This window comes from Ovis canadensis, chromosome 13, assembly GCF_042477335.2.
Source record: "Ovis canadensis isolate MfBH-ARS-UI-01 breed Bighorn chromosome 13, ARS-UI_OviCan_v2, whole genome shotgun sequence".
Lineage (NCBI taxonomy): Eukaryota > Metazoa > Chordata > Mammalia > Artiodactyla > Bovidae > Ovis > Ovis canadensis.
This window is the reverse complement of record NC_091257.1, coordinates 80097111-80119833: the sequence shown is the minus strand read 5'-3', so window position 1 is coordinate 80119833 and position 22723 is coordinate 80097111. Positions and strand designations below refer to the sequence as shown.

General features: G+C 52.9%; 1 protein-coding gene across 9 annotated transcripts in view; it reads right to left on the bottom strand.

Moving 5' to 3' along the window:
• Positions 1-2995: 2995 nt before the first annotated feature.
• Positions 2996-22723, bottom strand: part of CEP250 (centrosomal protein 250) — a 48775-nt gene continuing 29047 nt past the window's right edge. For all 9 annotated transcript variants that reach the window (XM_069548419.1, XM_069548414.1, XM_069548413.1 and 6 more), the window contains 14 exons: positions 22436-22570; positions 20536-20679; positions 19578-19711; positions 18317-18455; positions 16864-17206; positions 16040-16161; positions 14740-14860; positions 13391-13512; positions 10361-12946; positions 6918-7031; positions 6570-6725; positions 6020-6121; positions 4938-5000; positions 2996-3604 (listed from right to left, as the gene is read on the bottom strand). In XM_069548419.1, the coding sequence (XP_069404520.1) occupies positions 3341-3604; positions 4938-5000; positions 6020-6121; positions 6570-6725; positions 6918-7031; positions 10361-12946; positions 13391-13512; positions 14740-14860; positions 16040-16161; positions 16864-17206; positions 18317-18455; positions 19578-19711; positions 20536-20679; positions 22436-22570 (4545 nt within the window). In that variant the 3' untranslated portion in view covers positions 2996-3340. The remainder of the gene's footprint in view (positions 3605-4937; positions 5001-6019; positions 6122-6569; positions 6726-6917; positions 7032-10360; positions 12947-13390; positions 13513-14739; positions 14861-16039; positions 16162-16863; positions 17207-18316; positions 18456-19577; positions 19712-20535; positions 20680-22435; positions 22571-22723) is intronic.

The following is a 22723-nucleotide window of genomic DNA, read 5'->3' as shown; positions in this document are numbered from 1 at the left end:
GGTTTGTCTCTTCTCCATGGGTATCAATGCTAACCCAAGTCCAGCCGGCCAAGAAGGAACTATTCCAGCTGATATACAGGTCACAGCCATACCGAGTCCTGTTCATGCCTGTCCTGGGCTGTACAGCAGGGAATTCGGGATTACCATTGATGAGCACTGCAATGCACTCTGGGAGGGCAGGGGGGAGGGTGGTAAGCAGTGTGAGGCTGAACCCCAGCACCTCCCTGACATTATCCTTTCCTATCTCTGCAGAATGAACCAGGCTGCATGTCTAGGCTCTGAGAACAGTGTGGGCAATAGAACCTCCCTGCACATAACACACCTGAGAATGCCCTCCACCTGGAGGAATGCCCATGTTCTCCTGGAGCTGAAGCCTCCGGAGCTAGTGTGGGCGGCAGTGGGTGTGAGCCAAGATGAAAGGGCTCCTTTCCTCAGCTGGAGACTCAGAGTTGGAGCAGACAGCCCTCAGCCTTTAGGTGTAAATGTTGATCTTGTCCTCACTCTGCAGTCTGACTGGACTCTCCCCATTGTCTTCACCCTCAATGTATACTACCAGCTTTCCCTTCCCTACTTCATGCCAGCTTCTTCAGCCTTTAAGTTGCTGCTAGTTCCACGTGGGGAAGCAGATGAGCAAAGGTAATTAGCTTCCGACGTGGTGACTGTTGCTCTTACATGCAAAGAATGAATGAAGCGCCTTAAGAGAAGAGGGCGCAGCACTCACCAGACCCAGCGCACCCTGGAAACAAGAACATTGCCCAGACTGACTCAGCTCTCGTGCCCTCTGCTCTCGGGACTTTGGGGCCTCGAGCAGCTGCTATCAAAGCAGAAAAGGAGAAGGCAGGATGGAGGGTGGGATTTGTGGATGGAGAAGACCCACATGCTCAGCTCTGATCTCCATTCCCCTAGGTTCTGGAGATCAATCACACCATCCTCAAGTGCCCCAGGAGAACCGGCTGGAATGATAAGACAGTGAATTCCCATCTGCCGGATTCACTGCACTTGTTATGCCCTGTTGCATGTGACAAGGGAATGGGACCTCGGGCCTGATGCCCTGGAGCAAGGTGGGGTGCTGCCCCAAAGACCTATACTCTTTCCTCCATGCTTCTCCAGATTGGGTCTCTGGGTTTGGAGTTGATGAGAAGAGCAATTGGCTCCATGACTGGTAGAACTCTCCAAACAGATGATCCTACTGTTGGTTAAACAAAGTGTATTTTAGGGACTTCACCAATGTTACAGTGGTAAAGAAACCACCTTCCAGAGCAGGGGACTCAGGTTTGATCTCTGGTTGGGGAATCAAGATCCCACATGCCCTGGGGCAACTAAGCCCATACTCTACAACTACTGAGCTTGAGCTCTGGAGCTACAACTAGAGAGGAAAATCCCATGTGTTGCAACTAAGACCCAACACAATCAAATAAATAGATATTAAAAAGAAAAATGTGTTCTAGGAAGTTGGAGCAGAAAAGCATACACAAGCTAAGAAGGTGAAAGCAAGATGACAGTTAATAACTGAACAGAGGACTAAGCCTGATGGAATATCTGCTGGAGAGGGGAGCCCCAGGCCTGACATCCAGAGTCGGGTGAGGAGCCATTGAGGATTGGATGGGGAGGCAGAAGCAGGTATAGATTAGCTATTTGCTGGATGAAGACTTAGCTTGGCTGCCTCCAAAATGCCCTTCATCTGTTGGAAACCCTCTTCCTCGTCCCAGAAGGTGTATGGGGCTTAAGGCCTCGGCTTACAACCTACAGATAATGGAACTAAGAAACTCCAAGGTAGACAACAGGGTCCCTCTGTGAGCCTCGAAGCTAGAGAACCAGAGTTGGTGACCAAACAAAGTTAAGGAACCTAGAGAAATCAAGCTTGTCCCTGAGAACTCCTAGGAAAGACCAGGTAAGGAGCCTAAGGCACCAGGAATCTGGCTAGAGGTGGGGACCAGCCAGCATCTTGGGGGCTCCAGATTTAGCTTTGCAGCGGGGGAAGGGGTGGTTAAATTGTAACTTTTTACTAAGCATCTGTGCTGAATCCCATGCATGGGCTTTGAAACCAAGCTCCAGCAGTGGCAAACATCCTCCTTCACACTCTGTGTGGTGCGATGGGATGTAATAGGGCCTGAGCCTTGGGTAAATAGGTCTGGGGTACTGTGGTGCTGATCGCAAACCTCCCTACTCTTAGCTGGCCTTAGCTCCATTCCCAGGCTTAGGTAAGATTACGGTTGGAGGGCCAGAGGAAGGTCATGCCTGCTTCTCTGAAGAAAACTGTTCTCTCTTAGGCTTTGATGAAGCTGCCTATATTAGGCCTTCAGCCTACGCACTGCCTCCACCAAGGTCAGGCCACAAGTGGTGAGTCCTGCCATTGTCCATCCTCCTTCCTGGTTTGACGCATGGCTGGACTACAGAGGACCAGAGTCGGATGCATCTGATATGCCCCGAAAGGGACACCCTGAGGACACTCAGCCAGCACAGACGGGGAATGAGGCCAGATAGAACTTCTGAACATGAGACTGACTTTAGCCAAAAGCCCATTCAGTGTTTCTGAAGCCCAGAACAAGTTTAAGTCAAGAACATATGATGGTTCCTCATTACCCCAGAGTTCAAACCTAGATCCCCAAGGCCCTCCCTCATCTCCCTCGCTGCCCATGCCACAGGGCAGACCAGTCTTCTCACCAGAGTGCTTGGCCACCCACCCGAGTCCTCTCCAGCCTCCGAGGGCCAGTTCATACCTTTTGCCTCAGGCCCGGGCATTTCTACGGCACTTCTAGGCAGCACACAGAACTGTCTCTGACTCAGGGATGGGCGTCTGCCTGGTCCTGTCAACTGGGCTCAAGCTCCCTGTGGACAGGGGCTCTGTCTTGTGTGCCTTCTGCAGCCTGTCTCTGTCAGAATGCAGGCAGATGATAAATGCATGCCGCCTGACAGGATATCTTTGGTGAAGCCTTCCTTAATAGATGCTCTTGATGTACTCAGCTATACTGTAAAGACAGCAGCCGAGAACAAATGCCAAGACCCAGGGTTTATTACTGAAGGGGGAGGTGACAGAGGGTGAGGGGCTGGATAACAAGTTCTCGCGAGAGGCTGCAGATACCCACTTGGCCAGGGCAAGGCACTCTCGAGGTGACTGCAGGTTGGCAACAAGTGTTGTGTTCTCATTCCCGTGTGAGTCGGGGCCTGCCCCCTCAGCCTTGTGGGTTTCCTCCCCTCTTCCTGGGAATGTCCGCTGACCTGGGGCGCCCAGGCTGGGTCACAGAGCCAGAACTTGTTCTTTCCCACTGCAACTGTGTGGAGCGGCCACAGCCCACAGTAGCGCCATCTTGTCTGTCTGTGAGCTCCCGGGCTGTGGCTGCTACCTGGAGGTGCCTTGAGCAGGGCTGGGGCTCGGGCACAGCAGGATGGGCCCGGGGGATGTCAGGCTTTGAGTCAGGGACTCATCCAGCTTGCGGGTCTCAGCCTCCAGGACGGTGGCCTCGGGGGCCTGGGCCACGGCCAGGAGGGAGTGAGAGAGGCTGTGGTGCAGGCCCGCCAGCTCGCGGCTCGTCTGCACCGAGCGGGCGATGTAGTCCTGCTTCTGCTTCCGCTCCAGGGCCAGCTGGGCTCGCAGGAGGGCCACCTGGGGGGCAGGAAAACCAAGAGGGCAAGAGCCGTGGAGGACCGTGAAGCTGCCCCCCCCTCCTCCTTGCTTGGCTCCTGTGGCTCTTGTCAGACCAGCCTTTGAATCAACTCCACGCCCATGAATCTCAGGATTAGGCTTTACAGTGCATAGGGGAAGGGCTGCTGGGAATCAGAGAATCCAGTGATTGTCAGCCGTGGCTGCACAGGAGGCTCAAAGAGGGAGCTTGGAAAAAAAAACTATTCATGTTTTTACATGTAATAAAATGCCCAGATTTTAAGTACATTTTAACATATTTCCTAACATACATACCCATGTATAACCACTATCTCAGTCAAGATACAGAATGCTTTAATTACTATAGAAAGCTCCATCATGCCCCTTTGGGAGATTTTAAGAAACATTCTGACTTAACTAGACAAGATGAGACCTGAGCATCAGTATTTTTTTCAAAGCTCCCCAGATGATTCTAATGTGCATAAGGGTTGAGAATCACTGACTGATCCATTTTTCAGATGGGTATACCGAGGTGGAGTTATTGGGAGCTCAGGGCACATTCAGGATGAGGGTGGGGCAAGAGAGGCTCCTCATCGAGTGCAAAACTTCAGGAGGAGCTCCAGGTCCACAGGGAGGCCTGCCCTGCCTCACCCTAGTCTGGGCCTGTCTCAGCGATCACTTTATATGAGTCTAACAGAATTCAAAGTGAGAGCTTGAGGTCTAGCTATATAGTCAGGCCCTTCCAGTAGTGACTATTGACTTCTGGCACAGATTCTGAAATCAGAATTTCATAGTTTTAATTACTCCTGGGATTTGCAAGACAGGGTGAACCTTCAGGTGAGGCCTCAGAGGCAAGAAGGTATTTGAAACAGGTTCCCAGAGGTTGACCTGAGCTTGGGGTGTGGATCCTGGCCCCTGTACCAGGCTGCTCTGCCTGGTGTGCTGGGGACAGTCCTGCCGGCAAGCATGCATGTGAGGGCAGAGGAGGCCCGGGTGCTTCTGCTTGGTTCAGGCCGTCCTCTTAGAATCTTCTGTCTGCTCCTCGGCCTTCTTCCCTTCCCTTTCTCGGTAGGCAGTCTGGGGCCTGGAGTGTACTTTATTCCCCGCTCCCACCCTAAGCATAGGAGAGGTTAAATGCACTCAGTGCAGCAGGTGGAGCTGGGACTGGGCTCTGCTTGCCTCCCATGGGGTCTGCAGTTCTTTGAGGCACGAACTATCTTCCCTCTCCCTGCTGGAGATGCACAAGGGACCAAGCACATAGCAGACACCAAAGCCTTGCTGTCCGAGTACCAGGTGGGGATAAGAGCCTTAGAAGATGGAACCTTCTGGAACGTACCTCTTTCTGCAGCTCAGCCATGTGTGTGGCATCCGAGGAGACCTTCTGTCCTCCTCTTCCATCCTGGGGGAGAAAAATATTGTTCCAGGGGAACAGGCCTTCCATCGGGGGTTTGTGCAGGCCTCCCATAATCCTGGGGCACCAGGGCCCGGGGGCAGGAGAGGCCTCAGAGGGCCTAAACCAAACCAGTGGGCAACGCCTGTGGAAACCTGATGCCAAATGTCCCAGAGGTCTGGATGGGACTGGCTTCTTCAAGGCACCTCCTCATTTAAAGTACACTGCACATCTGCCTCGTGCTGGTCCCAGGCAGCACGCAAAGGATGCAGAGGGGAAGTGAGACAAGGGCCCTGCCCTTGGGAAACTCTCCTTAAAGGAAGGGGGATGGAGGGCTGGGACGTGCTCAGCCACCAGAGATCGTCCCTGCCTGCCAGGATCCAGGACTGTCGACTGATGGTCATAACTCAGTCGAAAGAATGGTTTGTGGTGTCTTCCCCTAAATCTGTCTGGCCACAGAAAAAATTGAGGGCAGGAGGAGAAGGGGTTAACCGAAGATAAGATGGTTGAATGGCATCACTGACTCAATGGGGAAGCCTGGCGTGCTGCAGTCCATTGGGTTGCAGAGTCGGACACGACTTAGTGACTGAACGACCACCAGAAAACACCTTGGACCCATATCTTGCAAATTCAGTATTGCAAAGGGCAAGGAAGTCTAAGAGGTCCACAAAGCTGCTATCGAGTCCCTAGGTACATCTGGGTGTGGCAAGGACCACACACTGGGAGAGACCAGAAGCCCATGATCTCTGCTCCTAGGAGCCTGAAGCACTGGTCTGGGGGCAGGTGGACTTAACATCAGCAAAGGCTGCTCAGAAGGCAGGGCTGCCAGCCTTGATTCAAGGCCCACTCACTGATGTTGGGCCTCTTTCCTGGGTCAGAGGCAGTGCTGGGCGGGACAGAGCCAGGTCAGGAGGGGCCCTCTGGACTGGCTGAATCGGCTTCTTGCCTTGGATACACATTGCAGAGGACTGTTTCTGGTGGTTGGGCTTGGGCTTTCTGGAAGTTGCACTCAATGAAAATGGACAAACCTGGGGTGTGGGGGATGGTGTTGTGGCTCCACTGCTCTCTAGGACCCCTGTCCTCGACGCGCGCATGGACTCCCTCTTCAGTTTCCTCCGCTCTCGCTCCACCTGCAGAGACTGGGTGTGAGTAAGAGCCCAGGGCTTGGGCTTGGCTCTGGGCTGCAGCCGAGCTGCCTTTTTGGGGAGCAGGCTGGTGTGAGGGGTGTGGTGCGAACATAAGGGGTGGTGAGAAGCTGAACTGTGCAGAGGAGAGCCTGTGCTGGGACAGGCCTGAGTGCACAGTGCTGCTGCAACAGAGGACGTGGGGCCAGCCTCCCGGGCTTCTAAGCGGGGCCAGCAAGTCTTTTCTGTAGAACTTCAGGCATTGTGGGCCATTCAGTCTTTGTCACAAATACTGGTGCATCCCCACTTAACTTTATTTTCAGAAATGGAGAGCAGGCCAAATCTGGTCCCAGGCTATTGTTTCCAAACCCCCTGCCCTGGGGGCTGCAGGAGAAGTGGAGATGCGCGCCTTTCTTCGGACTGGGGGCAGGAGCTGAGGACCGGAGTCACCCACCTGCTCCAGGGTGGTCCGCAGCTGGGTGTTGTGCTGCTGCAGCCGGCTCCGGTCAACCTCCAGCTGCGCCACTGCTCGTTGCAGGTGTTCAAGCCTCTGCTCCCAGCGCTGCCTCTCCTCCGCCTCAGGACTTGGCTCCATCTTCACCTCTGAGACCTGAAGGAGAGAGACCTGTCAAGCTCACCAGGGCAGCCCCTGAGACAGGGGAAGGCAGGGGAGCTAGACAGAGGGCAAAGGATGAACCAGGCAGGTGTGCACTTTAGGGACCCAATTCTCAGGGGAAGGGGACAAGCCCCTGGACAGGCACTCCCTCCTGGGCCATCTGCTCTCACCAGGCCCCCAGCTCACCTCTCCCAGCCGGATGCCGGGCTCTCCTCCAGGCCCCTGTTCTGCTCGGCTGGTCAGGCCCAGGCTGTGGAATCGCTCCTTCTCCAGAGCTTGTCTGGTGAGCTCTAGTTCGTCCTGGGACATCAAGGTGCGGAGCAAGTCACACCATGGTGACCGCACATTCAGAAAGTGAGAGTAACATCCATACATCCACTCCACCCTCCATCCTCAACAGTCTCATCAGGTTTATAGTCTTATTTTTCTTGGCACCTCTCAGCTATTCTAGTCCAGAACCTTCATTTTACAGACGGATAAAACAAAGGAACAGAGAAGGATCTCCCCAAGGATACACGGTGGTCTAGGACTAAAATCTGTCTCCCTTTATTTTCATTTTTTGGCCATGTTGCATGGCTTGCATGATCTTAGCTCCCCAATCAGGGGTTGAACCTGGGCCATGGCAGTGAAATCCTAACCACTAAACCACCAGGGAACTCCCTGACCTGTCTCATTTTAGATCTTGCCTAAGCTAAGCGACAACTGGGAGCACTACGTGTGGTGCAAAGAGCGTGGACTCAGGAATCACGTAGAGGTGGGTACTGTGTCATCACTTACCGGCCATGTGACTTGGGTCAAGATAGGAGCTCTCTCCAAACCACAACCACCTTTATAAAATACGAAGCGTAGATCAAGCCTCTGGGGTTAAACTTCTTTGGATAAATGGGAAGACTAGTGTTTAGATTATTTTCTAGACACTCAAGCATTCATAAACGGCAAAGGTGAAGAGGGGAGACAGAGAAGAGAAACAGATGGTCTACTTGTGGGTAGTGGCTGTCTGGGAGGGAGGAGAAGCTCAGGAGTATGAGACCACGCTTGAAAGTCAGCCTGCTTAGGTCTAATCCGAGTTCTGCCCTTCATGAGCTGGATGATCACCGACAGGTTACTTAACCTCTTTTATGGGTTATTCCTCAACTATAAAATGAAGATATTAACTGTTCCTGCGTCTCAGGGTTGTTGTAGAAAAAGAAAGTGAGAGTAACAGTGCCTGGCATGTCAAATGCTTAAAATAAAAACTGATGCTACTGTGTAAATGTCCATCGACAGATGAATGGATAAAGAAGAGATGGTAAATACATACAATGGAATGTTACTCAGCCATAAAAAGAATGAAACAATGTCGTTTGCAGCAACATGGACAGCCTTAGTAAGTAAAGCAAGTCAGACAGGTAAAAACAAATAACATGATATCACTTATACTTAGAATCTAAAAAAAAATGATACAAGTGAATTTATTTACAAAACAGAAACAGACTGGCAGATACAGAAAGCACACTTATGGTTACCAAAGAGGAAAGGGGGAAGAGAGATAAATTAGGAATTTGAGATTAACAGATCTACACTACACTATTATATATAAAATAGATAAACAACAAGAATCTGCTTGTATTGCACAAATAAGCAAACTATATTCACTATCTTCTAATTACCTATTAATACAAGGGAAAAGAATCTGAAAAAGAATATAGGTATATTCAGTTATATATATATTCTATATGTATATACATATATATATATATACACTCTACCATGTACCTGAAACATTGTAAATCAACTATACTTCAATTTTAAATAATGCTATTGGGACTTCCCTGGTGGTCCAGTGGCTAAGACACCTCGCTCCCAATGCAGGGATCTCAGGTTCAATCCCTGGTCGGGGGAACTAGATCCCACATGCCACAACTAAGGCCTGGCACAGCCAAATAAATGCTTTTTTTTAAGTGATGCTACTATGAAGAGGGCTACTTCCGAAAAATGTCCTTGAGTATTTTGGGAATGGGGGTACCAACCTGAACTCCATTAATGAGTAAATATGGCTCAGTAATTCACAAGTATAGAGAGTGCCTTCCTGCCCACCTACGTATCTGACTTTTTCTGTGCTGGTAAGAATAGGCCTAGAAATAGGAAAGGAGTCCCACTTACTGAATGCTTCTTTCTTGTGCTCTTATTTATATTGCTTTTTGGACTCAAAATGGCTGTATGGGGCTGATATTATTATTTCATATTTTATCAATGAGAAAAATGAGTCAGAGAAGAAAAAGCACTTACCCCAGGTCACACAGCTACTAAACTGCAGAACTGTATTTAAAATCCAAGAACTTGACTCCAAAGTTCATAAATGAAACCCCTTGTGTGCATATTGTATTTTAACCAGAACAGAGATTTTGGGGCTCCAGGAAGGCTAGTCCCTGCAGGGTTGTATGTCTGAGGTCGGGGAGGGGGTTCTCCAGTGCTCACATCCAGTCAAGGGACCAGGATATAGAGTTGACTTCTCAGGAAAAATGGGCTGGGCTCCTCTTGGTAAAAGAGATAATACCTCCCTATGTCCAGCAGTAAACCCAGCTCTCCGGATGGCCCACTGTGTGCAGACCTTGTGCTCAGTGCATCGTGAAACATGATTAAGACATGGCCCTGACCTGAGGGTAAAGGTCATACTCTAAGGTCACTTCCTCTGCTATTCAACATCCTGCCTAGAGGAGCCCACTTTTTCTAACTGTTGATACCTCCGAAGTCTCTACTGCTGGCCTCAATCTCATCCTTTACCTTCAGCTCACTTTGCAGACCCGCCCACTGGACCTGTCCCCTTGCAGGTCCCACAGGTACGTCCCTCGTTTCCAAACTGACAGCACTATTTCCCTCCTTTTCCCCAAACCCACCTTTATCTCAGTGAGCAGAAACCTGGGCCCTGTCTTTACTTTGTCATTTCTCCGTGTCTCCATCCATACTTCCGATCTCAGGTCACCATCTCCCCGCCGACTCCCACTTACAGCCTCCTACTCGGTCTCCCCAGATCTCCAGCTGCTCCACACGGCAGCCTGAGCCATCTTTATGAACTATTATATATCTGATTCTGTCACTGCCTAGGCCCAAACTCTTCATCCGCTTCCCACTGGTCACCCAGGTCCTCAACATGCTGACAAGCGCTGAACGATGGGCCCCTGCTGTCCTCTACTCTTGCCAGCCTCCTGCTCTATGTCCCAGGCAGCCTCAACTCCCTGACTGACATTCTACGTTCTCTCTCCCCTCCTTCTCTCCTCTCCCCCGACAATAACCTGTGCTGGGCTACTTCCTTACTGGTCCCTTCAGATCTAATCTCAAACATCACTTTTACCAGGAAGCCTTTTGGGACCCAGGAAAGGCGGGGCATCCCTCTAGTTTGCTCAGAGCACACTAAACTAATCCTAATTAAGCACTAACCCCAAGAGCTGCACTGCATTGCACAATAATCGCTCTTCCACTAGACCGTTAACTCTGGGAGGGCAGAGTCTGTGGGTGTCGCCTTGCCCCTCCCACCCCACACTAGCACACTAACCGGGATTCCACTGTGTTGAGGTGTCCGTGACCTCACCTTTTCTCACATCCTGAGGCGCAGATGGCCCCGGAGTCTTACCCGCCACAATGTGACTCACCTGCAGCCTCTGCTGCTCCGAGTCCTGCTCCAGAACGGAGGCCTGTAGGAGCAGGGCTGCCTCCTGCAGACTGCTCACGCTGGCCTTGCTCTGGGCCAGGGACAGCGCCAGGTGCTGGGCCTTCTCCCTCCACTCGATCTCCCTGGCCTCCGTCTGCCTCAGGGCTGCCTGCAGTCGCTCCAGCTCCCGCTGCAGCCTGGGCCCTGAGGAATCGAGCTGGGGAGACGGCTCCTCCCTGGGCGAGGCTTTGTGGCTGCGGGGCAAGTCCTCCAGATCCTTCCTTTGCTGGGCCTCTCGCAGCTCCAGGAGCTCATCTTCCTTTTGAGCCAGGGTCCGCTGTAGCTCCCTTAGGCTCTCCCGAAGGCCCCTTACCTCTTCCCCTTCTCTTTCGTGCCTGCGCTCCTGCTTCTCTTGGGCCAAAGACTTCTCCAGCAGCTGCCCCTGCCTCCTCAGCTCTCTCAGCTCTTTGTCCCTCTGGGCAAGCACCTGCTGGAGCTGCCGCATGGCCTCCTGGTGCCGGAGGTCCCCATCTTGGATCTCACCTTCCCGCTTCCTCAGGGTCTCTTCGAGCTGCCGGGCTTGGGCCTGGCAGGAGTCTAGGGCGGCCTGCAAGGTGGCCATGCTGGCCTCCAGGTTGCGGCTCAGTTCGGCCTGCCCGTGGAGATGCTGCTCTTTCTCCCGCAGGGCGGCCTGAGCCTGGCCAAGGGCCTCCTGCAGAGCCTCAGCCTGGCCCCGGGCAGCCTCCTCCTGCCGTTGGGAGGCCTGGCCCTTGGCCCGCAGGGCCTCCAGCTCCCTGTCTCGGGCCTCGAGCAGTGCCTCTGCCTGCAGCCAGCTGTCCCGCAGGGCCCGGGCCTCCGCCTCGTGCTCCTGGGCCTGCTCGGCACACTGCTGCTGGAGGGCCCGCAGCGCCTTCTCCTGCTCCCGGGCCTCTGCCCGAAGGTCACCCAGCACCTCCTCCAGGGCCTGGCTCCGCCGCCCCTCCACCGCCAACTCTTCCTGGAGCCTCCGCGCGTGTTCCTTGTGCTCCTCGAGCTCGGCCCGGCGCTCCTCCAGGGCGGCATGCGCCTGCTCCAGGGTGGTCTGCAGTGAGTCCGCCTGCTCCTTCACGTTCTCCTCCTGGCCCTGGGCCTCTTGCTGCTGCAAGGCCTGGAGCTCCTGGGTCCTCTGCACCAGGACCCTCTGGGTCTCTTCCAGCCGCCCCCGAAGCTCCTGCTCTTTCAGCTCCCCCTGGTCCCGGGCTTCCTGCAGGTGCTGCTGCAGGACTGTGATCTCCTGCTCCCGCTGGGTCAGTAGGAGGCTGGTCTCACCCACCTTCCTGTGGAGGCCCTGGAGCTCCTGTTCCAGCTGGTCCCTGTGTTCCTGAAGCTCCTGGATGTGCTCCTGCTGGCACTCCACCTCTTTCTCCTTATCTCGCAGGATCAGCTTCAGGTGCTCCAGGCTTCCACGCTGAGCTTTGCTCTGGCCCTTCCCTTCCTCCGCCCGCTCCTGCCTCAGCTGCCGCTGCGAGACCAGCTCCCGGCCCCGCTCTTTCAGGGCCAGCTTGATCTGCTCCAGGTCTTCCTCCAGGATCTTGTTCTGCCGGCTCCTCTGATCTTCCAGGGCCTGCGTCCTCTCCTTCAGCAGCACCAGCTCCTGCTCCTTCCTCTCCAGGTCTTGACTCAGACGCTCTTTCTGCCTCTGCAGATCCCGGATCTGGTCTCGTTGGGCCATAGCCTCCTGCTCCTTCTCCTGGAGCTCACTAGCCAGAAGAGTGCTGTGGCCCTCCAGCTCCTGGATCTGGCTGCCCTGTGCCAGCAGTTCCTGGCTCCTTTCCTCCAGGTCCAGTGTTAGGTGAGTCAGAGCCACCCTCTGTGCTTCCCTCTGGCCCTCCAGCTCCTCTATCGCCTTTCGCTGGCTCTCTGTTTTATGACGCTTCTCCTCGAGCTCCAGGGCCAGGCATTCCATTGTGACCAGCTGCTTCTTCAGGTCCTGAATCTGCCCTTTCTGGGACTCAATCACTTGGGCCTTCTTCTCAAGTTCCAGGAGATGATGCTCTAGGATGCTCGTCTGCGTCTCCTGGTCCTTCTCAAGCTCCCGGATCCGCTCTCTCTGCAGGGCCAGCTGCTGCTCTCGCTCCTGGACGGCCACGGGGAGATGTTCTAACACAGACCTACACTCCTCCAGCTCCTGGATCTGTCCCTGCTGTAGATCCACCTCTTGGTTCCTTCTCTTCAGGTCCAGAGACAGCACTTCCAACACAGCCTTCTGCATTTCCCGTTGCTTCTCCAGTTCCTCGATCTTCCCCTGCAGAGTCTCCACCTCCCCTTCTCTTTCCGAGAGGGCCTGGGCCAGGCGAGCCAGATTCTCCTGCAGAGCCTTCCCCTGGGCCACCTTCAGCTCACCCTGCTCCTGCAGGGCCTGGGCTCGCTGGCGCTCACTCGCCACCTCCTCATTTTTCAGTTTCAGCGCTGAGCGCGCCATCCGCAGATCTTCCTCCAGGGCCACAGCAGCACTTGCCTGAGCCCTGGCTTCTGTGACAGAGGCTTGGAGATGTTCCACCTGGGCAGTCAGGCTCTCCTTGGCTGCCTGCAGTAACTTGCGCTCATTCTGGAAAACGAGATACAAAACCGCCTTAAAGCTGTGCTTCCCTCAAAGTGTCACTCCAACAAGGGCCTTTCCTTTCCTTCCTCTGTGGCATCAGCCTTGTCAAGGATGTGAGCAAAAGGAACTGAATGTTCTAGTTAGGCTGATGCTGTAAAAGAACATCCCAACCACACTTCCATGCTCTGCTCTGCTCAAAGTCTGGTGCAAATCAGCCATCCTAGACTCTAGTCCTTCAGGTCAAGGGATATAGATCTCAACCTCAATTCAGAAAGAGTAATTAAAGGAGGATTCACTGAGGCCTTCATAATGGTCCTCAGGGCTGTGGGGACAGCCAGAGAAACGGAGCCACCATTGAAGAAAGCTGGGCACTATATATGCATGGGGTTTGACCAGGGGCTAGGATGGGAGCCCGAGCCTTGGCCCCTCCCCAGTTCAGTACCACCTTACCTGGGCTTCCACTCCTTGCAGCTCTGCTTGCTGGAGGCGACTCTGTAAGGATGCCACAGTTTCACGCAGTTCCATCAGCTCAGATTCTAGGGAGTTCTGTTTGCCTTCCCACTTGGATTTCTCTTTGGGAAGAGATGGAGGAAGGCCCATGATTGGGGTGGAGGAAAAGAGGGATGTACAGGTAGATGGGAGAAGGGGAACAGAGAAACAAAGGAGGAAAAGGCCAAGAAGAAGAGAATTACATCCAGTTTCATAGAGACATGACCCTTCTGCCCACTGCTCTGCTTGTCTAGGCTCCCTGCTGCTTCCAGACCCCTGGTCTGCATCTGCTGCCTGACAGTTGTGCCAACACGTCTCATCCCAATCACATAGCTTCTCAACCCTGGATTCCAGACAGGGTTGAGCTTCATGACATGGGAAGTCCTTTTCAGCCAGTAATTCAAGGATTTTGCAGAGGTTCCTAGAGACCAGGGCGGCTCTGCTGGGGGCCCTCCATTTCTGCAAAAGCTCCAGAACCCAGTTCTGTGTATGGCTCTCATGGAGCCCAGTGGGACATTTTAAGACCCAGATCCACTCCCCATGTTGTCTTCTTCTCTTCTGTAGTTGAGCCTTGAGCCTGAAGACCCTCCTCATTCTTTTCCTGGTGGTAAACACCCTTCCCAGCTTTGGTTGTAGCACAGATACATTCTCCCCAGGTTCCCCCCTTTTCTATTTCCCAAACAAGCTCAGGATCCCTGCTAATCACTTTGAGAACAGTTGGGGATGACAAAATAAGTAACACTGGTAAATGATTAATGACAGAATTTTAAGGTGTTCTTCCAGACTAGGCCTTAGGTAGCCAGTTTTTAAACCTGCAGACAGAGAAAATGGAAGCCTAGCCAGCAACTTCCCTCAGTTCACAAAATCTGTTCCTCCTAATCCCTTCTGCCAGGATGGCCCTCAAAGGCCAAGCAAAGCATGAAAAGTAGTTCATTGGGTTCACCACCCCTTTGGAGAGGCCTCTGGATATCTTCTCGCAGTTGTGGGCAAGCAGTAAAGAGTGGTTCCCAGGCCAATCTCACCCCTCTGGGCTCTCTGCCTTTCCTCACAATTTAGTCGTGTCTGACTCTTTGCAACCCTATGGACCATAGCCCACCAGGCTCCTCTGTCCATGGGATCCACCAGACAAGAATACTGGAGTAGGTTGCCCTTTCCTCCTCCAGGGGATCTTTTCAACCCAGGGATCTTCCCAACCCAGGGATCAAACCCAGGTCTCCTGCATTGCAGGCGGATTCTTTACCACTAGTGCCACCTGTGAAGCCTGCCATTCCTCTCTTCACCTCAAAACCCTCCTGCCTTGAGCTTCTCACCTTCCTCGTTCTGGGAGAGCTGTCTCTGCAGAGCCTGAAACTCTGTGTGCACCTGGCTCTTCTCAGCTTCCATATCACTGAGACGCTGTTCCAGCTTCTGGGCTTGATCCCGCAGATCATCCTGGGAAAGGAAGCACGTGGAACTCAAGCTCCACGTCTTCCATGACATCACCCCAGTCCAGAGCCTGAGCCCTCTAGTCCCTCAGCTTCTGTCAGGGTTTGCCATCGAGGACCTGCTCTCAGATTGCTGGGTTATTTACCTCTGAAGTCACGTGCATCTGGCTCCCAGAAGTGATGACAGGCTCTGCCCCAACTGGCTGGAGCCTGGCTTCCCCTTCTGACCCATCTATCTTTGAAACAGAACTCCTACTGAAGTCTTAGCTCAGGATCCCTCTCCTCTTCCTGAACCACTTCACACTTTAGCTCAAAGGTCACTGCTTCCTTTCTTCTGACCTTCTCAAGTCAGATTGCACTGTCCCTGCCTCCTATTATCAGAATGTGCACCTGTTACTGATCTAGTCAATTCTAGCGCTCGGCTTTAATCTCAGGATGAAGCTGGGTTGCTCAGCCCTGTCATGAGCCTTCCTGAGGGCAGAGAGCAGGTGCTTCTCCTTTCTGTATCCCTAGCTCAGAGTGGCTGGTATACTGACACTCAATTTTCACTGACCAATAGGGTCACCATAAGGTGGGATTTGGAGGACATTTCATATTGTCTTGGGCCTAGAATGTTCCTATAAACAGCATCCTCAGATCTCAGTGATCCCCTTTTGTTGGTTTCTTCTTGGAGGTGTTGGCACCAAGAACAATTCGTGGCTGAGAGGAAAATGATGTAAAACAATATCCCAGATCTACACAGAATATCACGGTTTACAGGGCTCACTTGAGTCCCTCACTCATTTAATCCTCAAAACCTGATGAAGCGGGCACAGGGTGCCCTAATTTACTAAAGAAACCAAGGTCCAGGAAGCTGAATGCTTTATTCACGGCTGCCAGGTAGTAAGCAATAGAGGCAGAACTCATTCCAACTCGATGTCAGAAATAAAACAGGTCAGGGACTTCCCTGGTGGTCCAAGGAACCACCAGGGGGTTAGCGTGGCTAAGTCTCCACGTTCCCAATTCAAGATGCCTAGGTTCAGTCCCCAGTCAGGGAACTAGATCCCACAGGCTGCAACTACTAAGACTCAGCACAATCAAATACATAATTTTTTTTTTTAAAGAAGAAATAACACAGGTCAAACTACACCATGAGCCTTTTTCAGGGAAGGTGAAGAGCTTGAGGAAGGAGAACAGAGACACATACCCGGGCCTGCTGCGTCTTCCACAGGTCTTGGTGAAGCTTCTGGAGGGCGGCCGCCACTGCCTCAACTGAGAGAGCCGTCAGGAGGGGCCCTCTCTTAAAGAGGATCCTAGTGCCATTCTGGTCTGAAAAAACGAGGAAACACCTCCTGACCTGGCTGCACTATGAAATGAAATAGCCACACCACACCACCCAGACATGGCCCTGGCCTTCCTATCCACCCCTCTCTTCAAAGAATCCCCCTCAGCAGTTTGTTCATCGTGCCCTGGTCTGCATACCTATATGCCAGACGCTTTGATGGGCACTAGAAAATGCCAGCTATCATTTGTTAGGCATTTAATAAGTGCCAACCCAGGGACAGGGGAGCCTGGTGGCCTGCCGTCTACGGGGTCGCACAGAGTCGGACATGACTGAAGCAACTTAGCAGCAGCAGCAGCAGCAGCAGGACAGGAAAGCCTGGCGTGCCGCAGTCCATGGGGTTGCAAAGAGTCGGACATGACTGAGCATGTGAACAAGTGCCAGGGACTGTGTGGGCGATTTTATTTCTGTCATTTCATTAACTCCTCAGAAAAAACCCCAGAGGTGGGTACTTATAACACCCTCATTCTACAGTTGAGAAAATCAAGCTCAGATAGGAGAGGTCACTTGCCCAAGGACACATGTCTAGCAAATGGCAGAGCTGGGGTTCACACTCTGACTGAATCCATCCCAGAGGCTGTGGCCTTGGCCTTGATGCAGTACTGCCTGGAGAACTGCACCCCTCTCCTCCACCCCAGGAGCTAAGCCTGGCTTTGCCCAAAGGCCTGAGCTCCTGGGTGGCTCCTCACCTGGCTCTGGGCCCCAGAGGGAGGGTGCTGAGTCTCCCCCGCCATTCAGCTCCAGCCTGCTCTCCCAGGCAGACCCCAGGGCCTGCTGCAGGACAGAATAGAGGCTGGCCAGCTGGACCTGGGCCTGGTGCCCAGGCTGCTGCTCCGCCACCAGTGCCTCCAGCCGGCTCTCCGTGCTGCGCAGACGCAGCTGTAGTTGGGCCGCCTTGGTCTCCTGGGCCCACAAGGAAGCTCGGAGCTGCTGTTCGGTGACTCGAGACGCCTCGAGCTCCTCCAGCAGCTGAGTCTCCTGAGCCAGGAAGTCAGCCTCCTTTTCCTTCACCTCCTGCTTCAGTAATTCCACCTGCCAGAGAAGAAGTATGGTCACTCCAAGCAGGGAGTGGACACCCTCTCCCTGGACCCTCCCGGGCCCAATCCCACTTGATCCCCAGGGTCTTGGGGTTGTCTGGGGCTGGGAGGATTTCAAGAGGCTCAGCTCTCCAGCAGGAAGGGAGGATCTGGAATGAGTGTCACCCCAGATCTGACCTACCTAAGGACTCCTGACACGTGGGCCTGGGCTATATGGTCATGGGCTCTGGCCCTGGTCCCCTTGGCAACTATGCCAGCTTCCTGCTATGATTAGAAATCTGCCTGAGAGACCTCCCTGGTAGTCTAGTGTCTAAGACTCTGTGCCCCCAATGCAGGGGGCCTGGGTTCAATCCCTGGTCAGGGAACTAGATCCCACATGCTGCAACTAAAAATATTTTGCATGTCACAACAAAAGTGCCAACTAAGATCTGGGGCAGCCGGAAAAAAAAAAAAAAAGAATTCTTCTTGAAACCCTGATACTGAGCCAAAAGAAGACCAGTCACAATAATAATGGCTACCATTTACTGAATGCTTACTGTGCTCCTGACACTTTCTATATTCCTATAGTGATTAAGAATTATCACCCTTGTTTTATGGATGAATAAAGCGATATGCATACAACCAAGAAGCAGTAGAGCAGGGATCACACCCAGGGATCTAACAAGCAGACCTGGGTTCTGCTCTACCACAGTCTACGTCTAGCTCTTACTCCCTTCATGCTTTTCCTCCAGTTCCATCTTCCCACCGTGCACAGGTCTGGGGTCCTGCTGTGAACAGACCAAGTCCATGGAAGGCCTCTTGCTGCCGCAGACCCGAGGGAAGTAATATTTATTCCCCTTGCTGTGTCTTGCCGGGCAGACAAGGTGCACTCGGCAGTGGCCAGGCTTGAACAGGCCTGCGTGAGCCCTATCCTCTGGGCACCATGTTCTGGTCATCAGCAGTCTGTTCTTGACTCTGGGTCAGGTTCCCATGCTCCACCCTACCCAGTCCTGGCTTCCCTCTCCCACCGGGGCTGCCAAGGCCCCAGCATGACTGAGCAAGCACCCGCCAACTCCAGAGGCCGGCTTCCACCAGGGAAGAGATTTCCTGCTGGGGTGGGAGATACCTGGGCGCTGAGCTCTTTCTGCCCGGCCTGGGCCTCCTGCATGTCCTGGCGCAGGGAGCTTAGCTCTTGCTGTTGAACAGAGTCAGCCTCTTGCAGAACAAGGAGTCTCTGTTCCTTTTCCACCAGCAACAGAGTCAGGCTAAAAAGAAAGGGGTCAAGTGCAAGGTCGATGCATGAAGCAGGGCGCTCAAAGCCAGTACAACCCAGAGGACAACCCAGAGGAATGGGGTGGGGAGGGACATGAGAGGGGGGTTCAGGATGGGGGGAAACATGTGCACCCGTGACTGATTCATGTCGATGTATGGCAAAAACCACCACAATACTGTAAAGTAATTATCCTCCAATAAAAATTAATAAATTAATTTTTTTAAACAGAGAGGGGTCAGAGGGCCAGGCCATTCTCTCAGGCAACTAACAACTACCTTCTCATCTGAGTGCTCTAACATAGCATGGATAATTAGCACAGAAACAGTAATGATCATGATTTCAGGCTAAGAATAAAAGCGTGCGTTCATTGAGTACCTACTGATTGCTCCAAGGTTCTTCAACTTCACAATTTACTCTTTGGCAAATTCCAGAAATACCTACATAGTACCTCAAATTCAACACGTCCAATTCTTCCCGTCTCCTCTGCACCTCCCCGCCCCGCAGTCACCCCTGCTACATTCCCCAGCTCAGAATGGCCTCTCCATCCACCCTTAGAAGTCCTGACCACATCACAGCATTCTTCCCTCACCCTGCCTGTGTCCACTCCAAGACTACATATAAACCAATCCCAACTCCCCTAACGTCCCTTAAACCCCTTCCCTCCTCCTCTTCCTTACCCCCTCACCAGGGTTCCAGCTTTGGTATCTCTTATCTGGACATCTGTACCAGCTTCCTATCTCTAGTTTCATCAACAAAAGGGTTTCTCCCCACTCAGACTCCAGGTAACATAATCTGCCAATACCTTCCCTTGGAGATGATGTGATTAATGTCTTCTCCACAAAACCTTCAATTCTATTGTGACAGAGACCATATTGTCTTATTTAAGCTATATCCCCAACCTCTGGCATAGTGTCTGGTGCGTGAGACACGTTCTCCACTAAATGAATGAAGTGCGAGCTTCGGAGACAGGGACCATGCCCTCTCTACACAGTTACCTGTAGAGCCCAGAGATGGAGACATGAGTGTTTAGGGGACCTGAGCAAAGAACCGTCAACCTCACTGTGACCCCTGGATCCAGACGGGCCAAAGCCAACTCCATGGCCTGTTGAGATACCTGGCTTTTTCTCTCTCCAGCTCCTTCTGAATTCGGCTACACTCCTGGGCCTCTCTCAGCTTTTCCTGAATCTCCTGGTCCACGAACCTCTGGGAGGCTTCTTTGGAAAGCAGCTGAGACTTCAAGTCCTCCACCTGGAATGTCAAGAGTGTGAGGACCGGGGATAGGTGGTCAGTGGAAGGATGCTTCTTATCTAAGACTTAGGGTCCTTCAAGCAGCCCATTCCCAATGCCCTGGAGGGCCTGCCAACCCTTAGGTGCTGTTCTTAACTACCTCCTTCCGCCAGCCATTCATAAGCCCCTCCCTACCGTTCAGCCTCATCGCCTGTCTCCCCAGCCTCATGTGTGGTGTATAAAGGAGGCACAAGGAAAAACTCTGTCCAAAGGCCAGGTGATTATATTTTAAAAAAATAAACAATCTGAATACCATATGATACAGGATCCTGAGAAGGAAAAGCAACCTGGTATAAAAACACTGGCTCTGTGGGGGAGGTTGGATCAAGGAGACTGCCAAAAAAATGTGAGGTTTGGGTTTCCCTGGTGGCGAAGACAGTAAAGAATCCGCCTGCCAATGGAAGAGACGCAGGTTCAATCCCCAGGTTGGGAAGATCCCCTGGAGAAGGAAATGGCAACCCACTCCAGTATTCTTGTCTGGGAAATCCCAAGGACAGAGGAGCCTGGGGGACTAAAGTTCATGGGATCACGAAGGATCGGACACGACTCAGTGACTAAACAATAATGACATGGTCCCCACTGAGAGAGGTTACTAATTATCCCAGGGGCCTGGGAGGCACACGCTCAGTTCTGAGCACCCTTCACTTCTCACTTAATACGGGGGCCTCCCCTCCCCACCCCAAGCTCAGGCAGCAGGGCCAAGGTTTCCCCATCCTGCCAGGGGGAGTGGGAGGGCCTGGCTGTGCTGGGGAAGGGTTGCGGGGCTGCGAGAGAGGAGCAGGGACCTGCTTCTGCAGCTCTGTCTTATCCTGCAGCAGGACACGGCCCTCCTCCTGGAGGGTCACCAGGCTGTCTCTGTGCTGCTGGGCTGCGTGCTCCAGCGCCTGCTGAGCCTCCTGGAGCTGGGTCTGCAGCATCCCGGTGGTCTCCTGCAAGGGGAGAAGAGAGCAGGGAGGGGAAGAAAGATTCCTTGGTCACGAAATCTGTGCTGCAGAGACTGTGTCGTATGAATACTGGTTTTTAGGTTGGGTTGGCAAAAGCCGAGGTGGGGCCCAGCTGAGTCGTGCTGCTTCCATGATACCTTGTCACCTCAAGTCCTCACCTCCTTCTCCTGCTCCTCCCCCCCCAGCGCATTGCTCGCCCAGGCCTTCTCGGCCAGGGCACCTCACTCTGACCACTGCAGCAGCTCCTGCCAGGTGGCCCAACTTCCACTTCGTGCTGCCACACCCACATGCACACGTGTACACACACACAAACACACACACAGTTCTCCCCTCAGCGGCTAAGTATTTAAAAAATACATACAGTAAATCATGTTCCACTCTGCTTTTTCGATACCATCCAACACGTTCCCACTGCCCTTAGAACAAAATCCAACCTCCTTCCACGGCTGACAAAGGGCTCCTGCCCCCAGGCTTATCAAGGGACTTGTCCCGGGTCCTTTCTGCCTGTCCCGGGTCCTTACGACAGCTATTTCTACTGCCTGAACTGTTCTTCAAATGGCTGGCTTCTTCTCTTTTTAATGGTTTTATTGAGATTGAGTTCATATATCTTGCAACTGACCCATTTAAAGCAGATAATTCAATGGTAGTTAGCATATTCACAGGGTTGTGCCACGGTTACTGTGATCATTTCTCACCATTTTTATCAGCTACAGAAACAAACTGCATACCCTCCCCATCCCCCATCCCCACTTCCAAGCACTCATCTACTCTCTGTCTTTATAGATTTGCCTGTTTGGGCTACTGCCTACAAGTGGAATAATATCCCATGTGGTCTCTTATAACTGGCTTCTTTTACTTAGCAAAATGCTTTCGAGGTTCACCCTTAGTGTTCTAAGGGCCTGACTCTTTTCAGCCTTCATGGCTCAGCTCAAACGTCACTTTCTCAGTGAGGGCCCCACTGACCACCTTTGTCCAAAGAAGCCTCCTCTGAATCCGTCTCAGTTACCTCGGCCTGTTCACTTCCTGTACGGCCCTTATCGCGACCCACAATTATCTCACTCATTCTGCGTCCTCTCTGCCACTGTATTAAACACCACGACTGTCAGTTCAGCATTGCGCCACACCTTTCTGTTGGCTGAGTGTCAGCAGCTAGCCCGGGGCCCGATGCAAAGAAGTGCCAAAGGGCAGGCCAATGTGGTCCAGTGGCTAGGAATCTGCCTGCTAATGCAGGGGACATGGGTTCGATCCCTGGTCCAGGAAGACTGCTGGACATGCTGCAGGGCAACTAAGCCCGTGGGTCCCAACTACTGAGCCCGTGCTCTAGAGCCTGGGCTCTAGAGCAGCCACCCCAATGAGAAGCCCGAGCACTACCCTGAAGAGTAGCCCCCACTCACCTCAACTACAGAAAGCCTGCACAGAGAAACCAAGACCCAGTGCAGACAAAAGTAAATAAACAAATATTAAAAAAAGAATCCACCTGCCTACGCAGGGGACATGTGTTTGATCCCTGGTTGGGGAACTAAGATCCCATATAACAGGGCAGCTAAGCCCACCTGCTGCAAGTACGGAGCCTGCACGCCACAACTAGAGAGAAGCCTGCACACTGCAACGAAAGATCTCGTGTGCCGCAGCTAAGACCTGACACAGCCCAGTAAAGAAATATTTAAAAAAGAAAAACAAAACGGTATGAAGGAGTGAATCACTGCTCCCTTTCCTCCCCGCCTGGGACCACCCTCCATACCTGCTCCTTTAACTGCTGAACCTTCATGTCCTGCCTCAGCCGCTCCAGCTGCTGGCTGGCTTCTGCCAGCTCTTTCTGGGTCTGCAGCAGCGTCTCCAGGAGGGACACCCTCTCCTTCTCTGTCTCGAGCTGCATCTGTGAAGGGGCAGGAGGGTCAGGGCTTGTTGGGTCAGGGGTCACCATGCTCATCCACGAAGCCACAAGCACACGCCAGGTGCTCTAGCTTCTTCTGGCAAATGGGGTTGGGAGGGTGGGGGTTGCTGAGGGCAGAGGAAGGTTGGGACCACT